Source organism: Parambassis ranga, chromosome 1 (genome assembly GCF_900634625.1).
Source record: "Parambassis ranga chromosome 1, fParRan2.1, whole genome shotgun sequence".
In the NCBI taxonomy this organism is placed as follows: Eukaryota; Metazoa; Chordata; class Actinopteri; family Ambassidae; genus Parambassis; species Parambassis ranga.
The window spans coordinates 20,333,808-20,346,270 of record NC_041022.1 but is presented as its reverse complement, the minus strand read 5'-3'; the positions used below and the strand labels follow the sequence as shown (position 1 = coordinate 20,346,270).

The window sequence follows — 12,463 nt, the reverse complement described above, 5'->3', positions numbered from 1 at the left end:
CCTCCCACAGAATGCCACCAGAGACACGGTCAAATGCCTTCTCCAAATCCCCAGACACATGTGGACTGGTTGGGTGAACTCCCATGAACCCTCTATAGTACCCTGTGGAGGGTATAGTGCTGGTCCGGTATTCCACTGCCAGGATGAAAACCGCATTGTTCCTCCTGGAACCGAGGTTCGAGTATAGGCCAAATTCTCCCCTTCAGTACCCTGGCATAGACTTTCCCAGGGAGGCTGAGGAGTGTGATCCCCCTGTAGTTGGAACACACTCTCTGGTCCCCCTTCTTGAAAAGAGGGACCACCACCCCGGTCTGCCAGTCCAATTGCCACGCAATGTTGCAGAGGAGTGTCAGCCAAGACAGCCTCACAACATCCAGAGACTTGAGGTACACAGGGCGGATTTCATCCACCCCCGGTGCCTTGCCTCAGCCCAGGAACTGTAGTCATCACTTATAAACTGAGAGGGATGAAAAAACTGAACAGGACATAAAGGCACCTGTGACCTACAAGAACCACTCTGGTTTTCAACTTGACTACTGCTTCCCTACCTCCTTGTCAGTGTATGTAAACACTGTGAACTGAGGTATTAGTTGCATCTGGTTCAGTGCACAGTAAGAGGATGTGCACTCACTGGATGTTGCTAGGAGACCAGCAGACCCGTCTTGCTCTCTACACCCTCCTTGAACCCTGAGACATGGTTAAGTTGGTGCTTTTCTAAGCTAGCTAACATACCATTCAATCACAAGCCAGGAGAAAGCTACAGATTTATGAGGGAAGCACTGAAAGGAAAATTATACTTTTTTTCTGATGGTCACTCGGCTTGCAAAAACAGTTTATTGTCTTAGTAAGTTTAAGAATGATTTCATTCTGATGTCACCATTAGATATCTCATGTCTGGATTGGACACTATGGATGCTATCTTGATCACTACTGTAACTAAAGAAATGTGCTTATTTTCTTCATTTTGAGGCAGCTAATTGCTGTAATTAAATTTCTTACCCAGTCATTTAGATTTAGCACCATAAAAGTTCCATATCAGTGTGCACATTACATGTTTTATTTCTGCTGACACCCCTTAAAGGAATCCCTATAAAAACCCATTTTTCTTTTTGTGGCATATTTGTTACCCAGAAGTTGAAGCTGTAACTCCAAAATGTGTGCAATTAAATGAAAAAGTAAACTGTATATAACTTAAAAGACTCCAATATTCACTCTCAGTAAACACTGATGGCAGTTCTCATTATCCAGGTAATAAATCAGAGCAGATTGAATCAATGAGGTGAGACAGGAGGAAATAGCTGTGGCATAAAACAGGCTTTTACGCATCTACGCCTCAAGTCAGACTCCAAATTCCTGCCGCACAAACTTTCTGCTGCTCACAACTGTGAAACAGAGTGATTCATTTTTTAATGTCTGCAGCACAGGCGGTGCCACCATTAATCCTGGCATCATTGAGATGCAAATGTTGAGTGTGATGGCTCCCCAGCTCAGTGGGGGTCAAGTGGCTCACTTCATTATGCTGTTGTCATGCTGCCCATTATTGGTTTGAGAGGAGGGTTTTCTGGAAGGCTGCTGTGTTGCTATGTATAATTCATGCTCAAATTCCTGCATGTCAGGGCGAGAGAGAGAGAGAGAGAGAGGGAGCGGGAGATGTCGGAGTTAGACTTTGTTGTGTTTCAGATGCACATTGTGCTTAGAGGCAGGCGTGCGGCGTGACCGGTTGCACACAAGTGTGATGGCTACACGCAGACATGTGCATGGTCACAAAAAGCTGCGTGAGGCTTGGTATTCAGAATCAAATTAAAACAGTCCTGTCCAGACATCATTATGCAGATTTCCTGGAATCTCTGTCTTTTCCACCCTCTGTTACACACACACACACAAACACACACAGTCTTGCTCAGAATGTATTGGTTTAGAACATGTCTGTGGATATCCTGTGGTTTGGGAATCCTGAAGGGTCTGATGACTGTGAACACAGATTTTCACACACACACACAGTAGGGAGTTTTAAACCCAACATTTATGGTTCAATTATGCACGTTATTATTATTGTATTACTTGTTGTATTATTATAGGTCTGTTTGTGAAGAAAAATAATCAAATCAGCCTGGAAACAGTTTATTGTAATAACCTACCATGAGGAAAACATACAACAAAAAGTTCAAAAATAAAATAAAATTGAAAAATTTTTACTTAACTGCAAAAGAGGCATCCAGGTCTTACACACACACAAATAAGTGTGAAGGCCTCCCATGTTCACTACATCACACTGCTGCATTTCAAATTGAAATGACAAATCGAGTTTGGGGTCACAAGGGTCAGTAGGTGTCAGACTTTGGCAGTTGTCATAGAAATGTTTTTTTACTCTGAAGCCTTTATTGTCCATGGATGTCTAAAAGTTGAGACAAAATCATCAGAAATAATATCACCTTCAGCATTGTATTAATAACAGACTGGCTGTGCCTCAGGTAGTAGAGTAGGTCGATCCTGGGCTGTCCTACATGCTGAACCCCCAATTCCTCCCAGACACACGGTGTGGGTGGTAGCTCTCTTGTCCTTCAACATCAGTTTAACATCTCATTGTTGAAGCCACACATCCTGAATTTATTAAACATTTTCTGCTCTGGTGGCCCCAGATCAGCTGCTGTAGAATCAATATTTACAGACAATATTTATAGACAATATTCATACATAAACAGATGGACAGCCACCCACAAAGATAAACGAGCAGATGCAAAAAATAATCTTGGTTTCTTGCCAAGTGTTTTAAATTCTGGATTAAGAAAACAAGATTTTCCCAGCTGTTGACCTATGAATGACCTCAGTGTGTGTGTGCGCGCCTGTGTCTTTATGTGAATTAGATTTAAAAATCTTTCTGATGCACGCACTGACACGCCGCGTTTCTCTCAGGGCACGTTTACATGCAAGGAACTCAGTAACCTGTTGACACATATAAACATCATAACTCAGTTAGAATAACCAGGTTAAACTCCTGCTCTGATCAGGAGACACTTGATGAAGACGTCTGCACTAAACAGCTTGCTGTAGCATGTAAACATCCAACCATTTTCACATCCTTGTTTATGATCAGTCCATTGGTGAAAGCATCCTGATGTCCAGATTTATTCTCCCCAGAGAAAAGTGTCTGAGACCATTTTTTTTAATCTTTCAGACAAACTCAAAAAAACGGTCCCTTTGTTAGTGTGTAACTCATGTAATCTCATTGTGCGTATTTATTTTGTTTCTGTCCAGAGAACGAGGTGATCGAAGAGACCAAACACAGCTACCACAAGGACTTCTCTCACAGTATACCTGACCTTAAGAAAGCACACACACACACCAGATACAAGAGGAGCACCGGTGAGAAACAACCGCACATTCACATTTATTTTGTCGTCACTCTTCTATAATGTTTCTCTGCAAGATGTGTGACTTTCCTGTTTGTGCACCTGCAGTGGTGGAAGAGGCCTTGCCAGCAGTGTGCAAAGTACGCACAACGATTTATGAAATCCCCAGGAGCCAGGTGGATCCCACCTCAGCCAACTTCATCATCTGGCCTCCCTGTGTGGAGGTGAAACGCTGCACTGGCTGCTGCAACACCAGCAACATGAGGTGTCAGGCGGCCCGTAAACAGCACCGCACTGTCAAGGTAGGGAGCAAAAATAAAACATATTTGCACGACAGTCCTGGTCGATGATGACTCATAGCATGTGTAAAAATTTGCATGGACTCTGTTGTCATTCATGTTGCGTAGCCACACTTCATATCATACAACCACACCCTTAGTTAGCTCTGAAAAACTGGGATTGACGAGAACTTCTACGATCATCCAAAATGGAAGTGCAGCAGAAACGGTTTTCATACTAAATGGGTTTAATGTTATGAATATGTATGTTTTAAGATGACCTTTACCTAACCCCTTACCCTATTTTTGATCCCTGACCTTAACCAGTAGTTTTTTCCCCACACACAGCCATGATAAAACAAAAAAAAAAACAAACTTAACACTGAGTGAAAACAAAACAGTGTAACCTTGGACTGAATGACAGTGTGCTGTGTTGCATGTACCCCCACCATTCCCAGCCGACTTTCCATATGATGGGCAATAAGTTAATATGTATCCATGTGTTATATAATAAGAATTATCGACAAAAATGTTCATCCTCAATAATGTTTCATCAGGTTTTTACAGTCTGTGGTGAAGTTCAGGCTCTTATCAGTGGAGGTCAAACTGGTGATGAAGCTGTCTGAAAAATGGTTGCAAAGTTGCCTGAGTGAGTTAGAGAGTTATATTATATGCCCTGTTTCATGTTTTTTTTCATTTGTCAGATATATACATAAGTTATATATATAGATATATATACAAATAGATATACAGCTATATATAGGACAACAGCAGTATAGATACTTATAGCCCTATTTCTCCTTCAGTATGAATCTGAACACTGGTGGAGTAATGTTACTAAGTACATTTACTAAAGCAATGTACTTGAATCTACTGATTTGTTTCTGTCTCATATTACTTGTTATAAACAAAGATACAGAAACGTGTTTGCATATGAACACAAACAAGTGGGAAAAAACATTTAAAGAGGTAAAGAACTGTTAGCTAACATGTTGGCACATCCATAGTAAACAGTCATATTCACTCCACAGACAGGCTTCTGTTATTTGTCTTTTAGTGGCACTGAAGCTGGACCCACACACAAAACTAATGATGCCAGCGAGCATGTAAACACACAGCCACTTACTGGACGTATACACTCTACACCTGCCAAAAACAATTACTCTCCTCAGCTTAGCCATTGTGTGAGTGTTTGTGTGTGTGTTGGTGATTGAGAGTCTGGCAAGGAGTTTTTTCAAGAACATAATAGCTTCCTTTTGATCTCTTCTAGAGCTGGAAATAAGTCTCAGTAAACTCACAGTGGTTCACAGTCACACGCTGCCAACTGGGAGCTGACCCAAGAAATGTGTATGTGTGTGTGTGAATACAGGAAGTTGATCTAAAATGCAAATTTAAACAATGATAATCACTCTTATTTAGTCATTGTGTAAACATGCAGTGTAGTGCAGGTTGATGTACAGTTGGAACGCAGTAACAGTGAGTTAGTGTGACATCAAGGCAGTGAAAGACTACAGGAAAGGTATGAGTGTGTGGTGCCAGAGGTCAAAAGTGAAAAATGAAGAAGAGATGGAGAGTTTGATTCTCTGTGCTTTGGCCTGCTGAAACCCAATCTGAGATGAAAGGGCCCGTCTTCTGTCTACTTACAGAGGAAATCAAAAATAAAGTCACTCACATGTGCTGAGATTCAGTGTTCAGAGGGTAAAACGGTCACGACTGCAACTGCACTCACATGCAGCCAGAGGGGGAATGGCAGGGCTGAGGTTTAAGCTGCTGTGTCCACATGTAAGAAAAGGAGACAGATAACAATACGTCACTTTTACTGCCCTGCGATGAAGTGTTTGGATGAAGGTGCTGTGATGGAGGCCTTTCAGATTAGAGCTGCGTTGTGTGGAGTTCAGGTGTCTCGCTTTGGTTTTGATGTAGAACTGGAAGATGGTTCTGTTGTTTCTGTTCAGTATGTTGTTTTAGCCTGGCAACAGGGGCCATGCCAGGCTAAAAAGAGACCTACAAATTGTTTTACTACCTAAACCCTGTGAGCATGGTCTCTGCTTTATACATCAATGCTAGAGTGGCCTTGTGATGAATGAGTGACTGTCCTGTTGTTCCCATTGGATCCTGTGGCTGCACACAGGTGCTGTTCATACACCGCTGCAGGTTTTGGTGATAAAAAGAAGATTCTGGTTTAAGCAGTCTGAGGTCTCACTCTGTTAGCATCCAAAGCATGTTGAGTGCTCCAGCTGCACAGCTCCTCACCTCAGCTGAACCTCCTTTGCTGCTGTTTTCTTGAAGTCTCTGTTTCAGAGTCTGTTCAGACTTGAAGCGGAGACGCTTGTGTAATCAGACCTGCAGCCCCAGCGTCTTGGCTTCCTATCAGCATCAAGTTTGGACTGTGTGTTCATGTTTGTGTGATTGGTTGTGTACATTTTCACTGTGATGAGTCTGCGTGTGGATGTGTGTTATTGCGGTTTCAGCAGCTGGGGCCAGACGTTCAGTGCTGGCTGCAAGTATGACGTGTGTTGACACAAAACAGTATATGCCTCACTTAGTGTCAGTGAAATCAAACCTCCTGTCAGTGTTAATGCTCTACTCAGCCATGTAAACAAGAGCAGACACACCTGGGTGTTTACACAGGTACATGCTCAAGAAAAGCATTTTTGTCTGTAGTGTCTCATTCTATCTCAATGTTGCTCTGCAAACTCCTGCTTCAGGAATTCCTTTCAATTACAGCGATCTACAAACATGTTACAGTTACACACAACAAACACAATGCAATAAGTACTGTTAGCTGTGTGTTGTCTTGTAGCACATATACAGTTTACAATGCTAATACAGGCAGATTTCTTGTCATGACTTTGTAATGTTGTTTTGCAACAATGGGTTGGACATGTGTAGAGATGAAGGCTCTCTAGTAAACATAAAATTTAGCATCTGAAAGTGATGTGTGGGTGTTTAATGAGCCAAACATTTTTTACAGCGCTGCGCAGCCAAAAGCACACAAAGGCCAATGAATGCCATGTTGGTGTGTTGTACCTAATTATGCAAGAGCTAATTGGTAAGCTAGAAGTAGAAAATGGCAACATGTTTTCAAAGTGTTCGCTGATTGAGTTAAGACTTTGAAGTACAGCTAATTTTAATGGAGACAGTAAGATGTAGTAAACTCACTCCTCCTATCAATGTTGCTCCTGTGTTTTTCAAGAAAAAGAAAAATGTCTTGACTGATCTCCACCCACCACCCCCCTCCAGGTGGCGAAGGTGGAATACGTGCGGCGGCGGCCCAAGCTGAGGGAGGTGCAGGTGAGGCTGGAGGATCACTTAGAGTGCATGTGCACCAACAAACGGCACATCAGCCCCAACTCAGACACGGACAATGGTAAGCATACAGCTGTGTGTGTGTATGTTTGCATTGGCCCATTTCAAATGTGAAGGCTTGTCTTGTTTGAATGTGTTGACTGACACCAGCAGAGCTGATAAGTGATCTGAGGTATTTACAATGTTTTTCCTCTCTGCCTGAATTAGTCCTCCCTGAGGGGAACATCCTTTTACACACACACACACACACGCACACGCGTGCGCACACATGCGCCCTTCTCCATAACACTGACATGTCTCTCTTGAACCACCGCACACTGCTCTAAAAAGCCTTTGTTGAGCTCTTACAATCAAATAAATCACTAAATCAATGATGTCACACATATTTTAGGGCACTAAGACTTGCAGTTGTATTCTAAATGTCACAAGGTCTCCCCCTGCAGCAGTCATGTGACTTCCTGCTGACCTACATGCCTGCTGACTTCCTGCAAGTCACACAGAGAGCAGCAGAATTTTAAGATGTGTGTTTTACTCCTTTTTATGTAAATATGATGATGTGCTGGTCTCATGTCTGAATGAGTGTCCAAAGTAGTAAATAGAGTTGGACCTGTAGTGGCATTTTTGTGATCATTAAGTAAAATGTGTGAAAGTTGTGATTTCATTGAGTTGAAATGAAAAGATTGGTTTATGGATCAGTTCTCATGTTCACCCTTTTTTCAACAGGAATCAGGTGAAGAGCGACAGATGAAGGAGTGGAGCAGAGAAAGGAGACAACAGGCAGACACAGAAGACAGGGACGAGCAGCTCCAAGGGACAGTGAAAGGTTTGACGGAGTATATTTAGGGACCTGATTTCTTGGGATGTTTGGAGGAGGATAACTGACTCATGGGGACCTTACTTCAAACTTCCAGACACTTCCTCGATGGAGAACAGAAGTGATTAGATGATGTTAAGGCTGATGCTGGAAAAAACTGAGGTGGCTGCTAAGATGTCAAAGAACTTATTGTCTGTTCTCTGCTCCTTCTCCAGAGTATAAACCGCTCAGAGACTGGGATTATAAACTGGGCGGAATCCTTTCTAGAAACTGTGACTGGGATTAGGCTTTTGTACTCCAAGATTTACTCTTCCTCAGCAAAGCACACACACACACACATACACACACACACACATATATATATATATATATATATATATATATCCTCTTATTTTTTTATAACCCCTCATTTTCTATTGTTGTCTGTTTCTATTTCTGGTATGTTATCCACATAAAGGATAGGGGGAGGAGCTCCTCCTGACATGTTACTGATACTAATAAAATATTTATATGGAAACAGAAATGGGTGTGGTGATCAGGAAACAGCTTTTAAGCAGCAGGTTGGTCACAGACGGCCTGCGGAGTGAGCGAAGGGTTTAAGAATTCATTTCAAACAAAGAGGAGCTGAGCAGGATTCTGTGTGTGGGAGAGATTATCTGGAGGATCATAATACTGAAGCTAAAACCGCTGTGAATTTGTAACTGAGAGTTACACACACATGGACACACACTTAAAAACTGTACTAAAGGAGAGAGTAGGTGCTGTCAGTGGAACGTCTAACAGCTAACAGGTGATTTCTCTGTTGTTATTTCAAACTCAGGTCAAGGAAATGACAATTGTTTTGGTAAAGGGGAAGGTAAATGTTTTCAGAGGTGACTTCATCCCTCTACTGGCAACTGCTGGACGACGCTGAGGAGAAGGTGACTTCATATCAAAACACGACACATCCGTCAGCAGCCACACTTAGGGCTCCCTCTCATTAGTGTCCCTGTGATGAGGAGCTCTCTCTCTCACTGTATTTTATTCAAGTGCACGTTCACTTCATGACGGGCGACATGTCATGCACAACAAAGACGTTCATTCATTATTAAATTTTTTGTTTAGGCTGTGTAATTTAAAATACACAGCCCGATACAAAGATTTGTGAAAAGCACATATTAAGCAAACAGCAAAATAAAGAGTCGACTGTAGAGGCTTGTGTTTGTCCTCCCCTCATCCAGACCTGAGGCACAGAGCCGAACCCCCGTCCCCACGAGGCTGTTCCAGCCCCTGTTGGCATCCCGCAAACCTGCCGGTTGGAGTGCTGCACTGCGGTTCAGTGCAGCATTCAGCCGCCTCAAACAGCTCTTTATGCTTCAGACATTAAACACTTCTTATGACATGCTTCAGCAGCAGACTGCATTTACAACAAACAGACAACAGAACAAATGTTTGCTGGTTGTGGCTGCACACAAGGCAGACAGTCGGGTGACTTCATACACGTTTGAGGTCGCTTTGCGTTGGCATCCTGCTGTTGGAGGAGCTGGTGTAAACCATGTGTAGACTTTGGCCAACAGACTAACCAGAGTGGGAAGCTGGTATAAATACATAAATTTTATAATTGAGTGCTTCTATGTGAGCTGCACAAAGGCGATACTGTTAGGATGTAATTTGGAAAAAAAAAAAAAAGGTTTTTGGTTCCAATCTGTCAAATCTGCAGAATGACACGCTGCGTTTTCATCTGTTGTGTTCTCAGGATCCAGCTAAATATCCAACATGTAAATGCATAAAACAGACAGGGCCATGTGGACATAAAGCTCTGAAAACCAGGGGAACAAGGAGACAGATGGGGATAAGACTGTGTGTAACAAGGTCTGAAAGGTGAGAGGGAGGAAATGAAATCAGACAGGATGCAATACAGTGTGTGTGTGTGTGTGTGTGTGTGAGAGAGAGAGAATACAGTGTAAGTGTGGCGGGATAACAGTGGGCTTGTGTGTGTGAAACTCCATCTCTCTAAAGCTCAGTTAAGCAGATTAACAACAGGCTAGCTAAAATGCTGAACGCTCCACAGGTCAAGTACAACCTGATATAAGCTGATGGAAGTCCAACTCTCCCCCTTCAGCTGCAGATCTCAAATCAGATTACCAAACCTCTGTGTTTCTACACACTGCCACTAAGAAGCTGAAAGTATATATATATATATCTGATTTAAGGTCAGCAGGTTTTTTTCCGCCCCTTTTGTTCACTGTATACATTTAAAGGATCAGTTCATCATTTTGGAGAATAGACATGTGTGAGCTATAATATTTACCAAATTAGAAATTGGTCATGTAATACTATGTGGTGAAATTGCATGGTAAAGTAATGAGATATTGAGTTTAGTGTTCCCATTCCCATTTCACACTCATCCATCCTTCACTGTATGAGAGCGTCTGCTATAGTTTTCTTTTTACAGCCATAACCAAAGTCAATTTGGTTGTTTAATCTTGGGTGGAATAAGGAAGTAGAGGGATTATGGCATGTGCACTACTCACCCATGCATACTTGGATGTTCATTGCCAGAGTTGATTTATGTACTGTTGAGATATCTCCACGTCTCATGAAGAGATGATAATGCAGCAGTGACTATCAGTAGTTATCGACAGAGTGTGTGGAGTTACGCACTGTTTCCATTACAGCATGCTAACCAGCTAGGTGCAGACGATTTAACCTTGCAGCACAGTGTGGGCTGATGAGTTTATGCTGTATGTCATCCAACTATCATTTATTAAAAGCGGGTATTTTGTTGTGCTTTAGGTAGTCAAACTCCACACAAGACCACCGACATGAGCACACATTGCAAATTAGATGATGGTAGCCTAGAGTAATTATCCATGTAATATTGTCTCAATATAGTTGTTGGCTGCACATGTGGGCTTTATTGCTTCTGTTTATGTACTTAATGATTACGAATGCTCATGGAAATTATTTTTATAGGTCCTGTAAAAGTCATGGAAAAGTTTGAATTTTTGTCTTTTTCCCCCATCACTGGCTGTTTATGACCAGCACTGAGAGTCCGTGCTTTACGAATGAAATGTTAGCATGTTGGCATTAACATTTGGCTTAAAGCATTCGTGTGCTGAAGTAAAACCACAGATCTGCCAGTTTCAGACTCATGTTGGAGGTCATGGAAGTGTGTAAATGTCATATTCAAGTATACACAGGCTGAATCTCCTGCTGAAAACACAAGCAACAAATTACAGGTCAGTATATAATATCGCCATTCTCTCACCCTGCTGAGATTGATGATGTCAGACTAAGTGTTAAATTATGTATTTCTTTATTATTATTTATTGCCTCTCCTTGTGTCACACAGAGCTGTTATACCAGATAAACACATCCTCCTACCACCATCAGGCCTGTTCCCACCGCTGGATACAGCAAGGATGAAGAACTGGAACTGAGGTTTGGCATCATACAGTAGGATTAAAATTTACTGCTGTGTGGTCAAAGCTGATGTTTTTGGTGCTGGATCCTGTGTGGAGGTTTTATTTCCAGGGAACAGTGATGTGAATGATTGCTGTCCAACATGAAAAACACAAGATTCACACAGACAGGGAGAGAAAGAGAGAGGGGTAGAGACGTTAAAAAAACTCTTCACTTCTTGTTTTTGCCATTACTTGCTACCTGATTATTCAAATATCTGTCTGTGTCGCACATGTTTAAACAATGGAGGCCAGCTCGCCTGGGTTCCCTTAAAGCTCTCTCTTCCTGATGTATGCAGCTTTCACAGTTTGTTCTTGTTTTAACAGAGCGTAACAAATCCATTTCTGCATGTTGGCCAAAGTCATTTCCTCCGATGGTGGATCGCCTGCTTCCTGTTTTCCTCCTCCAGGGCCTTCAGGTAAACCAGCTGCCAGTATAGTGCCAGGCTCTTCTTAGAATCTTACACACACCCCTCACAGCAGACAGACTTAAAGTACTCAAAGGTCTGCAAGTATTTTTAATTTAAACAGCTCCACAGTCTCAAACAGTTTTACACTGCATGGACAAACTATTCATGACATCACCCAGTGGTTTCTGAAAAGCCATTTTCAGCCTTCGTGGGAGGTGCCTTCTTGAAAGCATCATAGTCCACATAAATTCCAGGTTAATCCACATAGAGGCAAAGAGGAGGAAGTGTGAGGATGAGTCGTGGATGCGGGAAGCTTTCATTATGAGTCGTTATATTGACTTGGACCTTACAGTGTAAAGGAGTAAAGCTGCAATACACTGAGCTGCAGCTTGATTTTGACCTTGGGTTTGTTCCCACATGGAGCATGAAGCAGGCACTAGCTGCAGCAGGTCTTCGTCACACAGCAGCCTCAGGGAAAACAGCTGCTCGATCACTATCAGATATTCTCTCAGACACCCAATTCACCGCCTAACCACACACCTCCTGCTCTGCTTCTCACTGTTTGACTTGAGCTATTTTAAAGACATAAACCTCTTTCACACAAACACAACAAAAAAAGCTCTCCTGCTGTCAGCTACTCCAAATCACTCCACAAAGTAAACCCCCTTAGTCGTCGTCTCCATCCCCTGTGGCTCCACTATTGTCTTTGGTTGGACTGAGCGAAAAGGCCCGCTGCTTCCGCTGAGTGTCACAAAAGCTGTGGAGAAATAAAACACAGAGAGGGGGAAAGAGCTCGGGAGGGGTTAAGTGCTTTTTGATGGACTCACTGGAGGAGGGAGCAGGATTGTTAAAGGATAAA

At 42.5% G+C, this 12,463-nt stretch overlaps 1 protein-coding gene across 1 annotated transcript in view; it reads left to right on the top strand.

The window, feature by feature from the left end:
• Positions 1–8,151, top strand: part of LOC114437875 (platelet-derived growth factor subunit A-like) — a 10,104-nt gene extending 1,953 nt beyond the window's left edge. Inside the window, exons 3-6 of the mRNA XM_028408810.1 lie at positions 3,256–3,363; positions 3,459–3,652; positions 6,872–6,998; positions 7,661–8,151. Of these exons, the coding sequence (XP_028264611.1) occupies positions 3,256–3,363; positions 3,459–3,652; positions 6,872–6,998; positions 7,661–7,671 (440 nt within the window). The 3' untranslated portion in view covers positions 7,672–8,151. The remainder of the gene's footprint in view (positions 1–3,255; positions 3,364–3,458; positions 3,653–6,871; positions 6,999–7,660) is intronic.
• The last annotated feature ends 4,312 nt before the right edge of the window (positions 8,152–12,463 follow it).